Source organism: Alosa pseudoharengus, unplaced genomic scaffold (assembly GCF_046254945.1).
Source record: "Alosa pseudoharengus isolate Yale_2024_CS ecotype anadromous, Long Island Sound unplaced genomic scaffold, YU_APseudo_1.1 YU_APseudo_1.1_scf_30, whole genome shotgun sequence".
Taxonomy (NCBI): Eukaryota; Metazoa; Chordata; class Actinopteri; order Clupeiformes; family Clupeidae; genus Alosa; species Alosa pseudoharengus.
This window is the reverse complement of record NW_027468719.1, coordinates 297717-322920: the sequence shown is the minus strand read 5'-3', so window position 1 is coordinate 322920 and position 25204 is coordinate 297717. Positions and strand designations below refer to the sequence as shown.

At 39.8% G+C, this 25204-nt stretch overlaps 1 protein-coding gene across 2 annotated transcripts; it reads left to right on the top strand.

The window, feature by feature from the left end:
• LOC143101193 (protein NLRC3-like) lies at positions 1 to 23792 on the top strand. 2 transcript variants are annotated; one of them, XM_076264604.1, is made up of 9 exons: positions 1 to 103; positions 3666 to 3835; positions 7688 to 7755; positions 7960 to 8124; positions 8249 to 10061; positions 11600 to 11770; positions 16025 to 16198; positions 19978 to 20024; positions 22760 to 23792. In XM_076264604.1, the coding sequence occupies exons 2-9, from the start codon at positions 3696 to 3698 to the stop codon at positions 23290 to 23292; spliced, it is 3111 nt and encodes a 1036-aa protein (XP_076120719.1). In that variant the 5' UTR covers positions 1 to 103; positions 3666 to 3695; the 3' UTR covers positions 23293 to 23792. The 2 variants fall into 2 exon arrangements, with proteins under 2 accessions (XP_076120719.1, XP_076120717.1); XM_076264602.1 differs by having other exon boundaries at positions 7957 to 8124.
• The last annotated feature ends 1412 nt before the right edge of the window (positions 23793 to 25204 follow it).

Genomic DNA, 25204 nt, shown 5'->3' with positions numbered 1-25204 from the left:
GTGAAAGGTTTTAAAGTTGTGCTATCGCCATTTCAGTTCGCGAAGACGGATAGGCTTTGTTAAAGTCTTGGACATTTTATATTTTAGAAGGACCTATTTCGTGGTGAGTAGGCTATGTCAATCATTATTGTTTGTCTTGTTTCGTAAAATTGTGTAATTGTTAAGGTGGAGGTTACTGCTCCCCCACCAATGTCTACGTTTTCGGCAACGGAAATAAAAGAAAAGCTGCACGATTAGCATTGGGGAGAATCGGGAAGAATGAAACACTTTTTAATTACATTTAATTTACAAAGATATCGTAGGCTACCACACTAAAAGCTAATATTTGGTCATTTAGTTTAAACAGTGTTAATTACGTAAGGATATACATGGTAAAATTAGTTCTGCACGTTTACTAGAGCATCGACAGAGCTACATCATAGATATAAATTAGGCCTATTGAGAATAAATCACAAACTTATATCAATGGAAGAACATGTTTCTGTCGTGTCCCAATATGTTCTTAATTTCATTTTCATTATAAGAAGTTCATATGGTTGTATGGTGCATACGTGTGAAATGGCGGCGACGTTGCTTATTAGGCTTACAAAATTAACTTCCCATTTTCAGACAAACAAACAACACGCTTGGGCGCGCACACACATTAGCCTATAACTAATAGGTGGCTGAATGTAGCAGGAGTTTCCTTCAATTGCTCCTTCCCAAACGATAACCTAGGCCTAATAAGGTTTGGACATGTGGCAGGCAGACAGACATACAGGTAGCCTACACACACGTGTATATAGAGCACTGGACTTATAGAGTAGCCTACTACATTAAAAAAGTATAAAAAGTTCATTGAAAAGGTAAAAAAGATTACAAAGTAAAGTTTAAAATGTATGAAGTAATTTCATGTTATTTGCACAGCATTCTTGCTCTAGCTGACATTCATGAAAAAACCCAATGCAGAACAATAAGCTAGGCCCTACTGCTTCCCACAATTGTATGCAGTTTGCATGATGATGCTTTTGGCCACGTGTTAGGCGAGAGTATGTTAGCCACGTGTTAGGCTAGAGTATGTTAGCCACGTGTTAGGCTAGAGTATGTTAGCCACGTGTTAGGCTAGAGTATGTTAGCCACGTGTTAGGCGAGAGTATGTTAGCCACGTGTTAGGCTAGAGTATGTTAGCCACGTGTTAGGCTAGAGTATGTTAGCCACGTGTTAGGCTAGAGTATGTTAGCCACGTGTTAGGCGAGAGTATGTTAGCCACGTGTTAGGCGAGAGTATGTTAGCCACGTGTTAGGCTAGAGTATGTTAGCCACGTGTTAGGCTAGAGTATGTTAGCCACGTGTTAGGCTAGAGTATGTTAGCCACGTGTTAGGCTAGAGTATGTTAGCCACGTGTTAGGCGAGAGTATGTTAGCCACGTGTTAGGCTAGAGTATGTTAGCCTGTGTCTGCAAAACCCGTTCTCTGTTCTCTCTACTCTGAGAAAAGTGACATGCTAAAGCAAATGTCTGTGGTTTTCCTGTGCACCTGAAAGATGTAGCCTATGTGACAAAGAACAATTTTGCAGGAAGACTAATCAGATGAATTTTGACTTAAACTCTGTATTAAAAACGTTGCATCCTGCATTTAGAACAGGGGTGTCAAACTCATATACTGTAGGCAGTGGGCCGGATTTGATGGAATGAGACCTCGTGGGGGGCCATCATTGTCATGGTCATTATCATTTTTCTGCATGGGTATCAGAGTGTTGTTTGATATCACTTATGAGCAAACAAGTGCAAATAATGTACTGCTGACATATACTACTGCTCTTTCTCTCTTGAAATGCCCTACTTCCATGTTAGTTTTTCCACTTCTTCCTTCCTGAGGATGGTTTGCAGTGCTAGGTTTAATCAGTTTATCACATCATAAAGATATTGCTTATTACACATTGTTGAAGACAACTGAATGTGAATATCTTTTTTTCTAATCTCCCCTTCCTACCTAAAACATCTGGGGGGGAGGGGGGGGGTATAAAACCCGTCTGGCGGGCCTGATCTGGCCCCTGGGCCTTATGTTTGACACCTCTGATTTAGAACCTTAGTTCACCAGGACCAACTTCAGTCCATTAAAAGGGGACCAGAAAGAAGAACAAAACAAAAGGGACTCAGTTGTTTTTGTATTCACATTGTGAGTTAATTTGAAAGAGGTCTCTCATATGTTCATTTGCTTTCCGGGTTCAATACTTATGTGCTTCACATTGATCTTACATGATTCTGTTGGATAAATACATTTTGGCAAAATAATATGGTTTGATAAGTGGGACAGCCTTGACTTGTCCTTTTTTTCATAACATGTCATAGGCAATATAGATCATTGTAAGAATTTGTATTTCCTTTTGAGAATGTAACCCAGTTGGAATCCATGCAGTACCCATGTTCAGTAAGCCAATTTCTAGCCCTTATATATTCATTTGGGTTGCCCCTGTGGGTCCCAATATCAACCCACTGAAAACCCCATTCTGAGCCCATCTCTCTTTCTGGTGCACTTCAGCTCTGATGGGGCCTCAGTTTTCTTCATGTTCACACTATACCTTATCTGCGTGTCAAACACCTGCCATGTACTTGCTCTGAGTTAGTTATGTCTTTTCATCATCATTCATTGTCAGGTTGAAATAATTATCATAACCCATAATTGGTGTGGTGATTTTGTTTTTTCTGAAATCTAAATATTATAATCATAATAATTAATATAATACATTTCTGAATTAATTCTGCCAGCCAATCACACTTTTTAATTCAGATCCAATGTTTGATGTTTGGATACAATCCAAAGTTTGCTGATTTCTACATTGTTAGTTACAAATAGCTTGGATGAAAAGATATTCAGCCTAACATTAACGCTAGGACACACTTGTTTGGCTGTAGCCAATTAAACGTTGCAAATGTCGGCTATATCATGAGCCTAATGATAATAGTTTATTTTAGGCTATATAATAGCCTAACAGTCTTAGGTTTTTTCTGCTGTTTTGTGCCCCATGCCACTTACATACTGTCCCATACCACATACCTACTGCCCCATGCCACTTACCTACTGCCCCTTGCCACTTACCTATTGCCCCGTGCCACTTACCTATTGCCCCGTGCTACTCAATTGTGCCTTGTCTTACCTGATTGGAGATGCACAGACCCCCATCTCCCGTGCCCAGCCATGTGTCTCATTAATAATGTGCTAGTTTGTTTATGTTTCAAGTACATAAAACTGAGCATTGGAAGTCAAGTTCCTTATCTTTGAATACTTTAGTAACGAAATGTGGAGGACTATCTTTGTGTATTTGGATTGCAGTGTTGTTTGTGATATTGTTGGTGTTAGGGATAATTTACTGAACAGGCCAACCGGCCCAGGGGTCCTGAAACCCAGGCCTCTGTGTGAAGTCGCTACTGTGTACTCCAGCCCTGATATCTGATGGGCCCTACTCAGAGTATTTTAAGGAAGAACATTTATTTATTTATTTATGATACATTATTCATTCACAAAGAAAATTGGTGTCCTTAAAGGTTGGATATTTCCTATTATTTTACTTAAGGCATTAAGATCAATTTCCAAAAGATGATTTTATATTCCTCTTTTAGTCAACTTTAGCATGGGTTCAAATATTTATGGGCCTCACTGTATATAAAGTTATATTTTCTGTCTTCAGTCCTTGGGAGACTCTCCCGCTGCTGCTAGGATGAGTGACTCTCAGGAGAGAGAAGAGGCTGCAGGTCACAATGACACATTCAGACCAGAGTCTGCAGCACACAGCTGTGGGACCATGAAGAATGATGAAGACATGGATGATCCTGTGTCACCAGCACACTCTGATGGAGGGTGAGTTTCCTGATCTCAGACCCCCATCACCTTCTCCCACTCATTCTTAGGCAGTTTAATCAGAAGATTCAGAATCAGAATCAGCTTTATTGCCCAGGATTGCGTAAACAAACAAGGAATTTGACTCTGGTTAATCTTCCGTTTTTTTTGTGGCACAATTCCGATGTGCAGCATGGGAGTGTAAACAGGAAAAAAACACATGGATTCTGATATGTTCAGATTGGATTCAGGCCTCATTCATATGTGGAAATACATGTAAATCCGAACATGAATCAGACATATGCCAATGCGACTGCAGTATAAACAGGCAGATCATATTCCCTGTCATTTTCAACTTGCTCATTGTTAAAAAAAAAAGCCCACAATCTTTTGGCATTAAAATTACTCTGGTGCGCGTGCGGATTGTCTCGAGTGTTTAAAATTAGTGAACCATGTAAACACATATACCTGATATGGGCCACTCTCCAACGTAGATGTAAACAGGCAGTCCATAAAACCGGATATAGGCGGAAAATCGAAACTGTGCATCAAGGCCTGCCGATGTAAACGCAACCATAGACTACATCCCCAACATTTTGGGTATGAAGAAGAGGGCATGATTCTAAAATATAAATGATATGCAAACATGTGGCTGCAAAAATCCTGATCTGTGCGCTCCCCACTCTTTCAAACAGTGGAACACAGTAACGTCCTTCGTCTTTGCAGACTGGTACTAAAATTCTGTGAGTGGAATGTGCAAAATTAATTATTATTACTTTGGGAGTTAGTGCCTCATCAGGCAATTCAAGGTTAGCAAAGGGCCAAGGGTAATGACAATAACAACGCAATGCTGACATTACCAGCGCTCAAGACAATAATATATGATCCTCCCTGCATTGATGAACGTCACTTACAAGCACAAATATTTCCATTAGACAGTATTTCTGCAGTGAGCCTAGCTAAATGGATGATATATTTTAATGGACCCGGAGAGAAAAGCTTGAATATCACACCTGAAAATGATACTACAACAGAATGGAGGATAATCCTCAGGCTCAGGAGAATCCCTAGGCTGGGTGAACCCAGCCTGATCTGCCGGCGATTTCTTTCCCCCCCTGCAGCTCAGGCTGGAAACCTGTGCATCTTTTTCTACTGCTTCCGTTACAATTTTGCCGGGACCAATCACAAGCTGGGATAAGCTGCCGTGCTATTGGTAGGTTTAAAACAATGACGATAGCGGGAGAGCCTGTAGTTTTCGAGTCACTCTGCAAACGTCACCCGGTTCGTTGGTCAGATTGGTGAATGATTATCAAATTGAGTCATTTAAACTATGCCCGTTGATCACGCCTCTTGTGCAGTAGAAAATACATAGCAGACTCCCCAGACCAATGTTCAATCTTAAAAGATTGCGCTTGTTCTGGTGAAAGCCAGACTAGAGAATCCCCAGTCCAAAGAGGACTTAAATGAAGAAGAATGAAGAAACAGCTCCGGTGTACAAGCTAGAGACTGTTGTTGGAGGTTGCATTGCGACATGCCACATGTGGCAAGGCATCCAGGCCATCACAGATTACAAAACTACTAACTCCACCCCCCCCATCACCGACACCTCCTTGCCTGATAGGCTGAACCACTTCTGTGGCCGCTTTGATTGGGACAACAAGGATGTGGCCATCAAGGCTGTGGTCTCTTCAGATCACCAGCTCGTCAAACTCGTCCCCAGGGCCTGTGCTGTGCAGCTGAATGAGGTTTGGACTGACATATTTAATCTGTCACTAGCCCAGTCAGCTGTCCCCGCGCGCTTCAAAAAAACCTCCATCGTGCCGGTGCCAAAACACTCCACTGCAACAAGCCTTAATGGCTTCCATCCAGTTGCACTCACCCCCAGCATCATGAAGTGCTTCGAGAGGCTGGTCCTGGCCCACCTCAAAACCTTCCCACCACCCTCACTGGACCCGATTCGCCTACTGTCAAAACAGGAGCACGGAGGATGCCATCTCTACGGCGCTTCATTCTGCCTTGTCCCACCTTGACAATAGCAACACCTATGTGAAAATGCTGTTCATCGACTTCAGTTCAGCATTCAACACCATCATCCCCTCCAAACTGATCAACACAGCCACACCAACACGAAGGGTCACACACGAAGTAGAACTAAAAGGAGGAAACATGCTACACTAAAACACGTACATAAACAGTAAATAACCACATAAACACACACAAAACAACCCCAAAGTCCTCCCAGAATCCCCAGAATGCAACATTGTTACAATATCATTTGTTTTATATTTTCAACCCTTTCTATGATCTCTATGAATATTACAGTAGATAGTGCAAAGAGGCTCGAGGGTACATCTGAAGAAAGTGAAAATCCAGGAATGCACTGACTATTTTGGTGCAGATGTTGAGACCTCCCTAAAAGTTTGATGTAAAAATAGGTGGCCTTTTGCACATTAAGGGCTGTATTTTGGGTACCAGCGCATGGCGTAAAGTTTGTTATTCACCCGTGCAAAGTTGAATTCAGTATTTTGCACGTTTATATTTCAAGCATTGTGCCCAGGGGTGTGGCAATAGGGAGGGGCCTGGCGTGTTGTCTAAAAATCGCTATCATACACCACCTAAACCTGGTCAGAAGTCAATGGCGAGTTGTTCATATGCTATTTTAAGAGCGCATGTCAACAGTCATATTGGCAGGTGCACGCACCATCCTTCTATCATTCATGAACGCACACTAGCGCACGTCCATGTAAAGCATTACAAATTGCACGATTACAATGGGAAACATAATTAGAATAAAGACATTACGAAATACTGTACATCTCATGATGAGTAGTTATTCACCATCATTTGCAAATTGGTAATGACGGTTAAAAGTGATTAGGGGAGAGGCGAGAGACACGTATGGAGCACAGCTGAAGACGCACTGTCACGAGATATAAGCAACTCCTCTGCCGGATAAATGTTGTTTTATTCAGTCATTTGAGCAACATTAGGGTAAGTGTTGCTTTTTCCAGCCTATGTTTTCGGTGGTAACCCATTGTCAGTCAATAGTGAAAATAACTGCATATAACTGTCTTGTCGTTGACTGACTCCTTGGTGAAGTTAGTTTCACTTTGCCAATGAGTTCAAATAATAGACGAGTGCAAATGCGTGAAGGCTATGCTAGGTTTTAGTAAAGCATGGTTTAAGAATGACTATTCCATACGGTCTCGCAAGCAGCCTCCTTCAAATGCGCCGTTGAATGCCAAAATACCGATGCATTTATTTGACATATCGCGCGTTGCGCCGTTAAAGGGAATGACATATGTCATTCTCATTGGTTTAAAATGATGTTACGCCTCAAACACACCCATATGACTGATGACCAAAAGACCTAGGAACACCTTGTTACGCCATGCGCTCCACTTTTGAGAACGAAACCCCTCCCAATGTGAACTGGACATCCTACTAAATTTGAATAGACTTTTGACGAGTGACGATGCACTTTAGAATGTCATGATAGGGCCCTAAGACTCAACTCAAGATGCAGGCACCAGACCACTCTTCAAAAGAGTAATTTTATTTTTTTAGTGTACTTTTTGTGTGAAAATCTGATTGAAATCATGCAGCAAACATGGTGCATTACACTAGATGACTCTTTTCTATGTAAAGAATATAACCTGGTTCAATATGGATATTGATTTTGCATGGAATGACCCAATGTTGTCCCTTCACTACTAACTGACTCCATATTTTGTTGTCCCTGTGGCTCCGGGGAGACTGGCCCTTGTAATAATTGACATAGTTAAGTTGCTTTGTACAAAAGCGTCAGCAAATGGAATGAATAAATTAAAAAAATAACTAAAATGTAATGTTTTGTGCTTGTTGCGTGTTCAGCACTGATCAGTTGGTAGGTGACCAGGCACTGAGTGACTCCTCTGGACACAGAATCCACACACAACCAGGTGAGGAGTAGAGAAACATATTGGAATTATTAAAGGAAACAGGATAGTGTTAATGTAATGTAATTATTACAACACTGATGTTTGCCAATTAATATGAATTAGCCGTGCTTGTCATGACAACGAGTACACAAGAGATTGGTGAAGTTAATGGGTTAAAAGGTTTAGCTTAAAAGTTAATCAAATGATGTTCTCTATTCCAAGCAGATAATGAGGTTCCTAGGAGCGTTACAGAGAGTCCTAAACCCAGAACTCAACCACATGTAATCGACAAACACATAGATATGTGCACACTGGATGAACACACAGGCTTGATCAAAAGCAGCAGACACCTGCAGACTGAACATACGCCAGGCAGAAAGAGGGAACTAGGTGAGTATACATTATGGTTTTTTTAGAGTGAGTTAGTATAATGATTTCAGTATTTTTTGGGACATCAAATAAGAATATCTATTCATTATTCATTATTCTCTGTTAACTTATAATTTCTCAACAGATGAGGACCTAATGAGAGTTATAGAGAATCACAAAGCCAGTCTGAAGAAGAGGTTTGACAACATATCTGAAGGAATCATCAAACCAGGAGCTTATATCACAGAGGGAGATGCAGGGGTGAATAAGGAACATGAGGTTAGGCAGGTAGAGTCAGCATCCAGATCTCAAACCACAGAAGACACACCAATCAATTGCAATGATATCTTCAAGGCCTTACCTGGACAGGAGTCGCCCATCAGAACTGTGATGACCAAAGGTGTTGCTGGCATTGGAAAAACAGTCTCAGTGCAGAAGTTCATTCTTGACTGGACAGATGGAGTAGCCAATCAGGATATAGATTTTATTTTCCCCTTTTATTTCCGTGAGCTGAATTTGGTCAGGGATGGTCAGTATAGTCTTCACAACCTCCTGCTTGACTTCCACCCTGAGCTGAAGGAGCTGAAGGATGGTGATGGATACAGCGATTGCCGGGTTGTGATCATCTTTGATGGTTTGGATGAGAGTCGGTTACCTTTAAATTTCCAACAGAACATGATATTGTCTGATTTAAAGCGAACATCATCAGTTGATACTTTGTTGACAAGCCTCATTCAAGGAGATCTGTTTGAATCGGCACTCATCTGGATAACCTCACGACCAGCAGCAGCCAGTCAAATACCTGTTGAGTGTATTGACCAAGTTACAGAAGTACGAGGATTCAATGACCCACAGAAGGAAGAGTACTTCAGGAAGAGAATCAGTGATGAGAGTCAGGCTAACAAAATCATCTCACACATTAAGGCATCCAGGAGTCTCCACATCATGTGCCACATTCCAGTCTTTTCTTGGATGGCAGCCACCGTACTTCAGCAGATGCTGGAACAGGACAACACCCAGGAAATCCCCAAAACTTTGACTGGGATGCTCATACGCTTCTTGCTCATCCAAACCACCAGGAAGGATGAGACATGTCAGAGTGGAACGGAAGTGGATAAAAAGAAACTTCTGGAATCCCAGAAAGAAATGTTACTGATGTTGGCAGAATTGGCTTTCAATAATCTGGAAAGTGGAAATCTAATATTTTATGAAGAGGACCTGACAAAGTATGGTATTGATGTCAGTGAAGCTTCAGTGTATTCTGGCATGTGCACCGAGATCTTCAAGGAAGAAACTGTCATACATCAGAAGAAGGTCTACTGCTTTGTTCATCTGTGCATCCAGGAGTTTCTGGCAGCTCTGTATGTGTTTCACTCTTATGTGACTGACAACCTTGAGGCACTGAAATCCCTACTCAGTGAAGAACACAAAGATAATCCCAACCTCTCAATTTTATCATGTCTTCGCTCAGTGCTGGGCTTTCAATCTCAAGCTCATCTACATTGGTTGCTAAAGAATGCATTGGATGAGGCTTTGAAGAGCAAGAATGGACACCTGGATCTTTTTGTTCGCTTCCTTATGGGCATCTCTCTGGAGAGCAATCAGAGGCTTCTGAGAGGTCTCCTGAACCACACGTACAGCAGCGCAGAGAGTGTTAAGAAAACATGTCAGGACATAAAGAAGCTCAACAGTGAAGATCTCTGTCCTGAAAGATGCATCAATCTTTTCCACTGTTTGTTTGAAATGAATGATCATTCCATGCACAAAGACATTCAGAAATACTTGTCATCACCAAAGAATGTCAACCAGAAGTTGTCTCCTGCCCACTGTTCAGCACTGGCTCACATGCTCCTGATGTCTGAAAAGGTGCTGGATGAGTTTGACCTGAAGAAATACAACACATCAGATGAGGGACGCAGGAGACTGCTCCCAGCAGTGAGGTGCTGCAGAAAGGCACGGTGAGTTTCTGATGGAGATGGATAAACTTATGACTGATCTTATGAGTAAATTTGTTTTCCGTATTATTATTTACAACCCCAAAACAGAGAAAGTTGTGATGTTGTGTAAAATGTGAATAAAAACAGAATGTAATAATCTGCAAATCTCTTAAACTCATATTTACTTGCAAAAAGGACACAGACAGCATATCAAATGTTGAAAATGACATATTTGACTATTTCATGGAAAATAAATGTTAATTTTGTATTTGCTAGCAGCAGCATGTTTCAAAAAAAGTTGGGACGGGGATAACAAAATGCGGGAAAAGGTGTGTAATGATAAAGAAAACTAAAGGAGGAATGTTTCATAACTAATTAGGGTAACTGGCAACATGATTGGGTATGAAAAAGAGCATCTCAGAGAGACAGGGTCTCTTAGAAGTAAAGATGTAGGGGTATTCATCACATAAACCTGTGTACACAAATGATGAAACAATGACATTTTAGCATTTGGGGGGTTCATCATCTACAGGACATAATATTATTAAAACATTCAGAGAATCCATAGAAATTTGTGAACAAGGGAAGGAGCTGAAAAACACATTGAATGGCCGTGGTCTTTTGAACCTCAGATGGCTCTGCATCAACACCAGACCTGTTTCCACACCTGTCATTGTATGGGCTCAGGACAACCTCTGATAGCCATTGTCTATGTGCACATTTTGATACTCAATTTAAAAACTGCAGCCAAAATTTTAACAAACAAAACTGTATTCAGACATGATACAGAAAATACCACCATCTTATCTGGGCCTGAGCTTGTTTAAAATGGACTAAGGTAGCATGGAAAAAGGTCCCGTGGGTAGACCAGTCAAAATTTGCCATTATTTTTGGAAATCATGGACTCATCTGGGCTAAAGAGGAGAGGGCCTATCCATGTATCCAACCTATCCAACTTGTTTTAGTGCTCAGTTCGAAACCCAACATCTATGACGGTGTGGAGGAGCATTAGTGCCTACAGCATGGGCATCTTGCACATTTGGCCATCCAGGTAATATCTATTTCGGGAAAACAATGGCAAAATGAATTCTGCACATATTTAAAAAAATATTTATCCATAGAGGAAGAGTCCATGTGTCCATTTTCCATGAAATAGTCCAAATTTTCATTTTCAACATTATGTTGTCTGTGTCCTTTTTGCTGCTAAATATGGGTTTACGAGACTTGTATAATAACACATTTAGTTTTTATTTGCATTTTGCACAACGTCCCAACTTTTTTCTGTTTTGGGGTTGTATATTGAATCTTAGATTGATGAGAAAATGTCATGATGTGATAATGATGACGCTGATGCTGATGATGATGCAGCATCTGTGCATAACTGTTGTAAGTCAGTGAACCTTTTCCAGGCCCACTCTCAGTTGTACAGTTGCGAAGGTCTGGGTGTTGTCAGGCTAGATGAACAAGTTCAAATCTATGTAGAAAGGTCTTTTTTCACAGGCTCCTGCTTTTTTATCATTAATGAGAAATTATTTGGATTTTGTCACACTATCTTACAGACTTGCTGACTGCAAGCTCACAGACAAGTCCTGTGAGCTTGTGGCCTCAGTTTGGCAGTCACCGAACTCCCTGATAGAGCTGGACCTAAGTAACAATGACCTGGGAGATTCTGGAGTTCAGCTTCTTTCTAAAGGATTGTCTAGTCCCCATTGCAAACTGCAGACATTAAGGTGGGTGTTTGGCATTTCTTTGGGTAGGTTGCACCAACAAGGATTAAATGAATCTTGGTTTAGGCCTAATCAAACATTTGTAGATCTAGGTTTAAATTTTGAGCTATGTTGCACCACTTAGTTGTAAGTGTGGTTTAACAAAACCACAATAAATATCTTAACCTGTGATTATGTGAACATTTAAATCAAAATTAAAAGAATGCTTTAATGTAATGTATTGTATCGGATAATCCAGTTGACTGATCTTGACAGCCTGTGGACAGAATTATTTTCAAATACGAAAGAGGCTGGCTATGTGTGGCTATGGCCTAAATGTAAGCTGAAAAGATTCATAGTTAGACCCCTCTTGAAAGACCACAGGAGGTATGAGGAACCACTAAAGAAATGAGTCTTGCTCACCTTTTTCAATTTTATTTTTCAATTTCATTTTAATATTTTAATGAAATTCCATGCTTTGAAATCGCAACAGTGTCACCTGTACGGTGTTCATTTTAGGACATCCTCAGACTCAGGTGTCAGACTCAGAAAAACATCGGTCATCTTCAGACAAAACAGCCTCAGCGTCAGAAAAACCTCTGTCATCTTCAGACAAAACTGCATCAGCGTCAGAAAAACCTCTGTCATCTTCAGACAAAACTGCCTCAGCGTCAGAAAAACCAGACTCAGGTGTCAGACTCAGAAAAACATCTGTCATCTTCAGACAAAACTGCCTCAGCGTAAGAAAAACCTCTGTCATCCTCAGATAAAACTGCTTCAAACCAAACTGCCTCAGAAAAAGTGGTCAGGTCTCAGAAAAAACGCTGTCAGAAAAAGTGGAGTCAGGTCTCAGAAAATCAGGTCTCAGAAAAAACGCTGGTCAGGTCTCAGAAAAAACGCTGTCAGAAAAAGTGGAGTCAGGTCTCAGAAAATCAGGTCTCAGAAAAAACGCTGTCAGAAAAAACAGAGTCAGACGAAAAAGTCTCAAATGAAAAGTTATTGTGGGGACAGAATAAGACGACGGATAGGCTACAGAACGGTGAGTTTAATATTATGCTTAATACGTTATTCTATCACTGGCAGGGTAGGAATTTCACGGCGGCCACGACGGCCATGGTAGCCCCTTGCGTTGGCCGTGAAGCCCCTTTGAAAATCATAGGTTTACAGGCCACGGTGGCCTTGGTGCCCCCTTCTTTCAATATTCTGCTTTGTGTCCTACTAATAGCGAAGTTTATTTAGCCTGTTATTTAGCCTGTCGAAGTTTATTTAGCCTGTCAAAATAATCTTAGCATTCACAGCGCAAATTAATTTAGTCTTTTAAGCAGTGGATAAAGTGACATCGCAAGAAAGTGCGTCCAAATTCACCCATTCTTCTCAGTTGAACTACTCGCGAAGTAGCCTATTCATCACACAGACATCACAAGTGATGTCACATGAAAGAGCTTTTTCTCAGCTTTTAAACGATGTTAGCCGATAATTGCTGTGTTGAACGGTTCGCGAGAAAAGTAAATAATATAATTCAATTTAATCATACATTCTACTGAAGGTTTTGCGTCCATGATCTCCCTACCCATTCATCTCGGTGGAATACTTTACGAACCCTTCTTTTAACACATGACAAACCACATATCAGAATAAACAGCAGACCTTACCGAACATAAAGGTGTAAAGCAGTCCCCTGTACAGTTAGCCGTTCCAGAGTAATCCAGTTTTGAATTTGCAGTAAATTTCGACATGCATTGATGTCTCCAAATTGGGGCTTTAAGTTTTACAATGTGTTTAAATTGTTCCACATGATTTCATAACGGGCCAAATACAAAATAAATGTTACAAATATCGCCTAGATATTGGTAAATCAGAGGACAGCTGACTAAGAGTTTGTGAAAGTAGCCTGATCACAAAATGCTAAGCATGCATCTAGGCTATTTGAGTTTCTTAAAGATGAGCTGTGCTTAAATTTAAATTGTTCAATACATGATTTCATAGCAGGCCAAATATAAAATAAATGTTATATATAGCCTAGATATCTGTTTTTATTAGATGATCAGATGATTTACAGTTATATGTAATATGTCATGTTTCATGTTTTTGTAATGTTTCATACAATGATGCAGGTCTACTGCAGTGAATAGGCTAAATACAACTTTGATCATTTTTATAGCCTACTACTGTATAGTTAACTTTGGCCTTGGTGCCCATGTGGCCTTTGTGCCCCCCACCAAATATGCCCAACTGAAGGCCAAGTGGCCTTGCCCCCAGAATGGTGAAATTCCAAGCCTGGTCACTGGCATGTTATATTTGGTGCTTGGTTAGATGTAGAAATTATAAGTAAAGGTAGAAAGTGATCCAATGGTATACACATTGTAGGAAATCCATGGATGTAACTTAGCTAACCTCACTTCGCTAGTAACATTAGCAGCTGCTGTAAGGCACATACCGGATTAAGCTACGTACTACATACAGCAAAATAATTTGTTTTTCGTAGGATTACGGTACATTCAATGAGCTAGGGAAAAGTGGGTTAAACATTTTTCCACCACGAAAGTCCAGAACGACACCTGGACCATTATATCTTACTTTTGCTAACCGTTTCCCAGTTGTACACTACTGTACCTACCAGTAAGAAACCTGCATCATTATCATCACATCATTATTCCCAAACCCCCATAAAGACAAATGTGCTATGTCATGATGTAATACCATGTAATACCATTATGATAATACATGAAATAGCAGGTACCAACAACAAGGCACATTTATCTAAATAAGTTAAGATAACATCTCATATCAAATGAATTCAACAACGCTGCAGTTATTGTCCCCTGGGGATTACATTTCAAGTACCTGTCTATCTTTATGTCTGTCTATTATTGTTGTGCAATGCTAACGTTTTATAATGGTATTATATGGTATTACATCATGGCATAGCACATTTGTCTTTATTTAATACTTAATACTTTTCTGTATGTCTGTCTATTATTGTTGTGCAATGCTAACGTTTTATAATGGTATTATATGGTATTACATCATGGCATAGCACATTTGTCTTTATTTAATACTTAATACTTTTCTGAGACCTGATTTTCTGAGACCTGACTCCACTTTTTCTGACAGCGTTTTTTCTGAGACCTGACTCCACTTTTTCTGACAGCGTTTTTTCTGAGACTTGATTTTCTGAGACCTGACTCCACTTTTTCTGACAGCTGATTTTTCTGTGACCTGACTCCTTAGAGATGTTTTTCTGAGGCAGTTTGGTTTGAAGCTGTTTTATCTGAGGATGACAGAGGTTTTTCTTACGCTGAGGCAGTTTTGTCTGAAGATGACAGAAGTTTTTCTGAAGCTGAGGCAGTTTTGTCTGAAAATGACAGATGTTTTTCTGAGTCTGACACCTGAGTCTGGTTTTTCTGATGCTGAGGCAGTTTTGTCTGAAGATGACAGAGGTTTTTCTGACGCTGATGCAGTTTTGTCTGAAGATGACAGAGGTTTTTCTGACGCTGAGGCTGTTTTGTCTGAATTGACCGATGTTTTTCTGAGTCTGACACCTGAGTCTGAGGATGTTCTAAAATGAACACCGTACACCTGTGTATTTCAGTGTAGCCCCAGATAAGCTAGTCTCTGGCTGAGTAAGATAACCTTTCCACCTGGTAATGTTTGTATATTAATGTATATATATATATATATTGCTGAGAGTCCCTGGCTGCTAATTACATTTGCGTTTAAATTTCTAGGCTACATAACTCCTATATTATCCCTCAAATTATGTTTAAATCTAGAATATTCTGCCTTGTTTTCATATTGTAGCTTATAGCCATCTGTCATGTTACAGTATATTCACTTTGAACTTAACAATTTGTGTTGAATATGAGCAGCTTGTTTGGAGGTAATGCTGACTCGCGACGCATGATGGAGGGATGCGCTTGTATGTTGAGCTGGATATCTTCAGTTGTATACATTCAAAATATATCTTTTGTGGCTGCATTCAGGATCTCCTACCCTATCTTTAAGAGTCTTGAATCATGTAATTCCATTTTATATGATGAGCGTTCTCTAGTAAGATGTCTGTGTTGGTAGCATACATCACACTTCTGCTTAGTAACATTAAACTGGGTAGACCTGGAACATTCTGAGTGAAAACACAGACTTCATTATTGCACACTTGTTGGGTGTCATGTCTCTGTGTGGCAGGACAAGTGAAACTCTTGGACTTATCTCTCAACCTCTCTCTACCTCCCTTTCTCTCTGTCTACCTCTCTCTCTCTCTCTGTGTCTCTCTCTCAGTCTGTCTGGTTGTCTCATCTCCATGAAAGGATGTGGTTCCCTGGCTTCAGCTCTAAATCCAAAGTCCTCCCATATAAAGGAGCTGGATTTGAGCTACAATTATCCTGGTGAATCGGGACTGAAGCTTCTATCTGATAGACAGGAGGATCCTCACAGTCAACTGGAGACACTTACGTATGTAAAGAAAATCTGCTTAATCTTTTACAGAATAATTATAAATAGGAAAATTCAACTGAATTGATCCACTGAGTTCAATCAGTCATATTTAATATACCTTTAAGATCACAACATATAATTAGTTAAATGGAAATAATCACAGTTACCAAAATGTATATAACTTGATGTGTCACTTTGAGAGTTATGACAATATCAGTATTGTTTTGGAAGAAAGAAAAATCATTTTTGAGAGGGAAGGTTATAACCTTCCAGAAAATTCCAGAACAAAAGAGCTTAAATTAAGAAAAAAGTACCCAAAAAAGAATATGGCCCAACAGGTGCACACAGTTAACCAGTTACTCCAGCCAGGCCCATGGCCCATGTCATGATGGTTCACCCTCCACTATGTATGAACAGCTACAACAAACGAGGGCACCTAGAATGGGAGCATTATAAAATGTTTATGAAAGGCTTTCAGGTGTATAATTATAGCGGGGTCATCCATATGTTCCCAGGGTCCTATGTTCCCTAGATTAACATGGTAGATAATAGCTGTGTTACCATTGGGGGTAAATTTAGGAAGTGGAAAAATGACAGGCTACGCCCTCTCACTTGGCTCTCTCAGCAGTCGTGTCTCCAATACAAAAAGTGACCCTAGCGGGATTTACCAGACTCAGGAGGTGACGTGATCATTCCAAAGGCAGGCAGAAGCAGCTCTGGTGACTTTGTGGTGTTGATGCTCGAAGGTTAGTCGGCTGAAAGTTAGGAAACTAAGGAAAGTTAGAGTGCTGAAGTTATAGTAAGTCACAATCCTCTATCCTTCCCTGGTAGGTACTCTTTTTGCCCCTGAATAAGCCTAAAAAGAAAGCCCTTAAGGGCGGGTTCTGCAAAGGGAGACACACCCAAACGGGTAAATTTACAACATTCAGTGGTGGAAAAGGCCCATGAAAAAGGGTCCTATGTTCCCCAGTTAGAGGGTCCTATATTCCCAGGGCCCTATCTTCTTTTCTTGACTACTGATATTCATATCAAATCTATAATAATTAGATCCTTCCTATGACTCTGCATACAAATACAAATTTCAGATATTGCACATGTACATTTACTGTACAGCTCTATGGCAATATTTTCTTTTGGATTTACGCTTATTGTTTTCCAGACAAAGATGAACTAAAAAAAGTATATTTCTCACCTCACCAATCTAAGTATAGATTAGAACACTTGGTAAGGTTCTAAAGTAGATTAGAACACTTGATAAGGTACTTTCCACTGGTCCTGGCTCCAGCGTTTTTATTTGCTTATCTTTGATGAGCACCTAGAAGCCTGGCATGCCTGGGTGTGTCCTCTGTAAACTTTGTGGAAGGGGCCGGGGCCAACTGTTGAGAAACAGACTACTATTGCCCAAGTTGATAACACCCTTATTGGCAGTGTGTGCTGCACCTTTTATGACAGCCACAAATGGCAGGAAGTTGAATGGCATCCAATAATATTGCTATGAAATATTTGTGTTGTAGGGGTTTGCCCGTTGCTGTGAGAAACACTCTCCCTTTCCAAATAGTCCTATGGTCATGCAGAATTCCCCAGCTATAACAACTATCAGTATAAATACAAACAGATTTTGCTTATGCTAAAATACATGCTCTGAATAAGCCTACCAATTCAGCTGCTTAGACAGAACAAATGACCCTGGGAGGAAGTGAGATTCAACCATATCAAATTGATTCACTGCAGCATCGCTAGTCCATCTCCAGACCCAAAATGCATAGTTGAGCCATCAACAAACAAGATCAGGTCAGGATTTGACAAAGGTGTTTCAGAAATGTCAGTGGTTCAGTGTACACAGACACACCTTCTCAACAATCATGCAAGAGTCACATGTGTGAGGGTTTATAACACATGCTGATATGTAGGTCAGTGTCAATGTCAATTCATTTAAAAAGCAGTTGACCAAAGTGCTGTAACATAAAATAAAATAATAGTAAAATAATAGTATAAAATAAGAGTAATAACAATACAAAGTCGATTCTAAATTAAAATAATAATAATTTAGGTGTAAGATGTGAAGGTTTATCTTGTGAAATCAGTGGGTGTACAGTACATCATGTGGGACATGTAGAGTGAGTGGCTGTTACAACACAATGTCAGCACAGCTAGATAAGTAAGCCACTGGTCTGCACAGTGCTCCTCTCTCAAGTAATGCTTTGCTTGTTGGCTCTATCCCCTGCTCAGCCTCTTTTGATAGTGGATACTGCACCTTTGACGGATAATATGATTGCATAGTCAGTGGCTGAGCAGTAGACGAGTAGAGAAGATTGGCTTTTTGTTCGGGAGAAAGAGTCCTGTTGTGCAAAGGAGGAAGGCAGTACAAATATCTGTCTCTGCACAGGGTTGACATTTAAAGAGCCTTTTGTTATGATTAAAATAAAACAAAGTGTGTTGGTCTTTGGCATTTACACATACCTTAACTAAATAAACAAACAAACAAAAACAAAAACACACCATTCACTTTGTGTTTTTTTCCCACATGGGGAAAATAATATTTAGTTTGCGAACAAATATGTCAGACCAGGTGACAGGTCTACTACAGCTGAGAGTACTGTAGCTTTACTTGTAATTGCTATATCAACAGTCTTAACTGCATGTCCTAATTGGTACCATTTTTCCAAGTATTCCGGAAAATGGTCACACAATGCAAGCACTCTGGAGTTTACTTATCTCCCTGGACTGAGACTGGAGAAGTTAATACTATACTACTGTAGGCTGTGTGCATTTGTAACCTATCTATGTTGAGCAAGTTATCTGACAAAACAAATCTGTAGGTCCCTCTAAACCAACCCCATTCTGTGTGAGTGAAATTGTAAGATGTAATTTACACATTCAAGTCCCAGTCCAGTAAATATTCGGAGCAAACACTGCTGAGGAGAAAATTATGTTTATATACATGATCTTCATATTACCATACTAATGTGTGAGAAAACTGGCTCTGATATTATCTGACCTGATAGTCCTGTAACATGCACTATGTATTTGAGCTTTTCATTGTCACAAACTCACAACTATCCTTCTTCCCTATCATTATATTATGTGCTCCTGCATCCCCAAAAATATCCCCATTAACAGAAATAGAGAGTTGGCTGAGTAGGCTGTGCTGTTGCATTCAGAGCGAGTTGAGGAAAACAGTTCAAGTTGTAAATCAGATGTGTCACCAATCCTGTCCCCTGTTCAGACCTCCCTGTCCTATTCAGACTTGTCATGCTGAGACCAGACAGGAGTGCTACTGTGATGAGTGATCGTAGTACTGTTTCTGCCTTTTCTACAGTGACGTGAAACGTGGCCTACTCCTTAGATTAATTTGATTATTATGTGAGCTCCACAAGGGGATAACTTCAGCTACTTCCGTCTCATAGACATAGACATTGATTGTGTTTACATGCACTTCAATATTCCGATTATAACCGGGATTTTGAAGTATCTCAGCTGTCTTTTTGCACATGTAAACATCACATCCTGACATCCACATTTAGAATCCCTTATCCTGATTTTGAGAATTCAGGTCATGAGAAACTGGGATACTGTTCCATGTATACATCTTATTCCTGACAGTGGCTGGTAACCAGGATGCTAGTATTTATTATGTATAGTGCTTAGTGTATTATTGACTTTTCATTTAAACCCTTCTCAATTCCCTTTTACTTTATTGCTATTATTCCTCTATTGTTGATAGAACATTTACACTACTAATGTGTGTGTGTCTGTGTGTGTTTGTGTGTCTGTGTGTGTGTGTGTGTGTGTCATAGGATTGACTACTGTGCAGAAATCCGATTGAGACCAGGACCACGGAAATGTAAGTCTATATGGTTGTTTATTTTGATGTTTTTGAAAAGATGCATCAGTAAGGACTTGACAATTGATAATGTAGCATGATGTACTGGGGTGTATAGGACCGTGTACTGGAATGTTTGTGCTTGGCGAAAAATATCTAATCACGGATTAACATTCTGGTTTTGTGAAACATAGCTCAAAGAAATTAACAAAAGTGATAGTAATTTTATGGAATCACTACCCTGGAAATCCAGAGTTCTCGCAAGAGCACAATGGAATTGTCTCTACGAGACACTCTGGCAATGAGCAATGATGCATGTTACTTTTTCCCCTTGCATCCCGTGGAACCAATCAAATTGTATCTGATATAGGCGGGCCAGAGGTGAGCTAAACTGATGACGACAGCGGAATCATTCAGAGTAAACATTGGTCTAGTGTTATCCAATTGCGTGCAGTGAGATTTTCAAATGCATGCTTGGTGCTGCCCCTCAAGTTGGGCCATTACATTGTTCGTGGCCAGACCCTTAATCTTTCTAGATTATCAGGGTCTGGATTTTCCAGGCTATGGAATCACACAATCTTGAGAAAAAATATTTTATTTCATCAAAGTCAGAGGAGGTGCAACAAACTTGTTTTTCCCTCAGGATTAAATGATTCCACGTTTTTTTTCCCTCTACATCAGTGGTCCCCAAACTTTTTCTTCCGAGGGCCAGCTCACTATGCCTGGCTCTAAGAGAGGGCCAGAGACTCGGAGTATATCAGTAACCATAAATAGCTTAGTGCTGTGAACAACAGCAGTCTACCTTAGTGGAATATTCTTTTACATTTAATCATAGGCTATTGCAATTTAATACCATTGTTAGCTGTGTTTATATTGCCATCATGCCATATCAGTGTAAAATGTAGCCTAAATTAAATAATACTAATAAAACATTTTTTGCATTCCCAAAAGTATTAGCAGGGAGTCCCAAAAGTATATTTTATTAAAAATGTGTGAACTCTGAATTATGTGTCTTTGCATACACAGCTCAAGTTGTGAATATCCTACAAATAATTTTAAGTTCTCAAACTATGAGAATTTTATGAAGTGCTGAAGTGGTCTGAAATGACCTGAACTTTCACTCACCTGTTGAGAACTTTGTGAACTCTTTGTATGAACATTTGAACGAGTGAATAAAACATAGAAATAATTATCCCAGAAAGTCCCAGAAATATGTCTTGAATAGAAGTTAGTTAGTTCTTAACAATTAATTGATAAACTTCTAAAATACTTTGAGCACTGATGCAGTCAGCATAGGCCTCTTACATTGTTTGCAGGTACTGTAGGCCTACATTTCATTCCGTTTTCGATGGCAAACGCAAAACAGTGCCAAAACAACCACCAGTGGACAAAAATAGTATTACATGTGTACTGTTAAGACTCTCCATAGAGAATGAATGGGGGAAATTACGGAGGTTTTAGTTTGACGATGTTGTACTCCCTTGCGGGCCGGATGCTATATACCACGGACATGTTTTGGGGGGCCATTTTTAAAGAAAAATAGTAATGAGGGAGATCTGTAATTTGTCTTTTTTCAAAAAAATAAAACAGCTGAATGAACATCCTCCAAGAGTGATGGCCATCATCTTTGCCAGGGGTTGTTGCCATAGCCGTTTCAAGGCACTTTGGAGGCCCCAGGGAAAAGGAACCCCAAATGTTTTTTAATAACACAATTATTTTTTGTGCATACAGTATTTAGTGCGTACAGGTCAGGGAACACCCAAAAGCATTTGAATGATTCAAATGATACATCATGTTCATTACACCTTTTTTTTTTAAAAAATGCATAGGATACTACACAACACATTTTACTAAAAAACTACAGAGACTGCACACAGAACATTTACTGTAAATATAATCAATGTCCACCATTCTGTGCAAATTATTTAAAACTGCTGCGTTCAGGTTTTGGCAGTTAAGAACACAACATGTGTGGTCATCATATAGCCTAACTAATGATCTAATACAATAGTGTGGAAGAGGTCACTATAAACAGCATAGGCATATTGTGATAAATACACCCATTCTTATAGCCTGGGACTACCCATACAGACTTTTGACAAATTTGGGATTTGCTCTGCATGTTCATCTGGACAAGAGGCCACTGAAGCCCATTTCCAATGTCCCTAAAAACACATAAATACAATCGCTAATATGGCTGGGCGGACACAGTTTTCTGTGAATGTCTTGTCATCCTCCCATGTCAATTAATTCATTTATACATGTTTGATACGTTTCCTAAAAATAAACCACAGAGCAGTATCCAATAAGCAAAATTGTAAAGACAAAAGCACTAAATAGCTCCCAATCACTCTCAAGGGAAATGTGTAAGTATCCTTCATATGTCTTCACATGATTATGGTGTGAAAGTCCAAAGTTGTCAAAATGACCTGAGCCCCCACTTCCTTTACTACTACTTATTTACACAGTTGACAATAAGACAATGTTGAAATGCATAGTGAACTGCTTTGCCCTGCCTTTAGTGCAGTTTTTAAATCCTCCAAGGTCGCTTGTGATGAATGTTAAATTCAAACAATTAAAGCAAAAAAACACACTAAAAAACTATCTATAATACAAATATAACCAAGTGTTATCATATATCAAGATAAAACGAATCTAGTTCAGATTCAGTTTGTAGCAGCACAAGAATCACTCCATAAAAGTGGCAAATGAATATATGTTTGTGTAATATAAATGTTTTCTCCTCTTGTCTGCAGATGCCTGTGAGCTCACATTGGACCCAAACACAGCACACAAATATCTCTCTCTCTCTCAGGGGAACAGAAAGGTGACGCATGTCAGTAAAGAGCAATCATATCCACACCATCCAGAGAGATTTGACATGAAGTATCAGCTGTTGTGTACAGAGGGTCTGTCTGGACGCTGCTACTGGGAGGCTGAGTGGGGAGGGGGTGGAGTCAGTGTAGCTCTGGCTTATAAAAGCATCTACAGGAAAGGGAGGGGTGATGAATGCTGGCTAGGATATAATGCCAAGTCCTGGAGTCTGAACTGCTCTCCTGGCAGATACGTTGTCAGGCACAATAAGACTGCCACACATGTCCCCTGCTTCCGCTCCAGAAGAGTAGGAGTGTATCTTGACTGGCCGGCCGGCACTCTGTCCTTCTACAGCGTCTCCTCTGATGCACTCACCCACCTGCACACGTTCCACTCAACGTTCACTGAGCCCCTCTTTCCTGGGTTTTGGGTTTGGGATCATAACTCCTCAGTGTCCCTGTGCCACATCAAATGAGCTCCCAGATCACATGAGCTCCTCCTTGTGTCACTTGTTCATTAGATTAGATTCAACTTTATTGTCATTGCACATTGTACAAGTACAGAGACAACAAAATGCAGTTTGCGCCTAACCAGAAGTACAAAAAATCAGAAAAGTGCAATACACAGTATAGGCAGGTGATGCAGTACACTGTATAAACAGTATAAGACATACTGTGCCATGTAGACAGTAATATACAGTTACAGCCACTTTTCTACAGGCCCATCCTAAACATTTCTTTAAAAAAAACTTAAAAACTTGTAAAACAAAATAAAAATAAACAAATAATACATTTTTAGTTGCTTATATCTTTGAATATATCCTTAGAAATTGTTCCAGCAGCGGTGCTGTTAGTTGTAGGTAGTTAAGGGGGATTGGGAGTTCATTTGGTCCTTGGTTAAAATATAATATAAAGTAGGCTATGTTTTTTGCACAGAATTGCATCTGCTAATAAACTTAAACATAAACAAACACAATTTCCTGTGGAATCCCTGACTGCGGCTTCAACGTTAGCCTACTGTTATTTGTTGACATGTATGTCCAAGGTCACACAAGCTTGTCTTGTCACACACATTGTTTCATCCTGTGCTGGCTAATGAGATGGTCAAGTGTAATTAATTTCATTCAAATATTGATGACAAAACAGTCATCAATATTTAAATACCTTGGCCCAAAAGAGTAACAATGGAGGCACCGCCGCTACCAGGTCCAGAAGAAGAAGAATCATCCGTCCACCACCTCAACACGCCAGTAGAGCTCGTATGTGGAGGACTCCCGTGTCCTGTACTTGAAGAAATTAATAAATGTAAACAAACTAAAAGTTTACTCTAGCCATTGCGTTCATGAATTCAAGAATTTACTTTTAAACAAATGCCGTAGTTTATTTGGGATTAATGTGTATGTGCCATCCATGTTCTTTGCATATTCCGACAGTAAAGCACATGAATACTCACAGTCGGAAAAACTGTATTTACTGATTAGATACTGAATACCTTTTCATCTGTTTTATTTCTTCAAATATTGGATATTGAATATATGTTTTGTATAATTTTCAGTTTTACTCATTATTCATTAAAACCGAAGCTTGGAGGATAAAACCTGACTTGCGAGTTTTCTTGAAGGAGTTAGGCTGGCTGTCAAATTGTGTTTGATACACTCCAGGGGGACAGTACAGTAACTCCCCCTCAAAGGAATGATACCAACGTACAATGCAAAACACTCAATCACTCAGTTGGGATACACAAGTTTGTGACACTCTCAAGTGAGTCAATTGAGAAAGTGATCGATCAACTTTGCGTCAAGCCAAAGAGAGACATGAGGATTCTCCGAAACTTCCTTGATATTTTGAGAATGGGCTTCTCCTTAATGGTAATTCTTACCATAGTCTATTCATACCAAAAACATCAACACAATAATTTTGCCCATCAACTGTTCAAACAGTGCACATAAACATTAGAACAAACATTAGAACAAGAAAGCAGCATGCTACCCATGCTAGAAGTAACTCAAACAATATATTGATATCAAATTGATGTGTAGCAGCTCTGTGCAGATCTGGTTGAAACGTGAAGCATGTTGGACTGAACATAATGCATGTTTGCATTGTGCAAAAGTTCAGCATACATCACCTTCAGTCAAATATGCACAGTTCTTCTGCGCAAAGTGCATTGAGCCTTCAAATTGACGCCAACTTGATTTGCAAAGTTTATTCAAATGTGTAAAGGTGTAATTTTGGACATTAAAAATGTAAGGACCACTACATGTTGGTTTCATTCCTTTGCTGGACCTCCTACAATCAAACGGGAAGGAATAGCTTGTGATAAAAAAAAAAACATGGTGGTCAAAATCTTGACTAGAATTCAACATCAAATTGGGGTCAAGGTGCCAA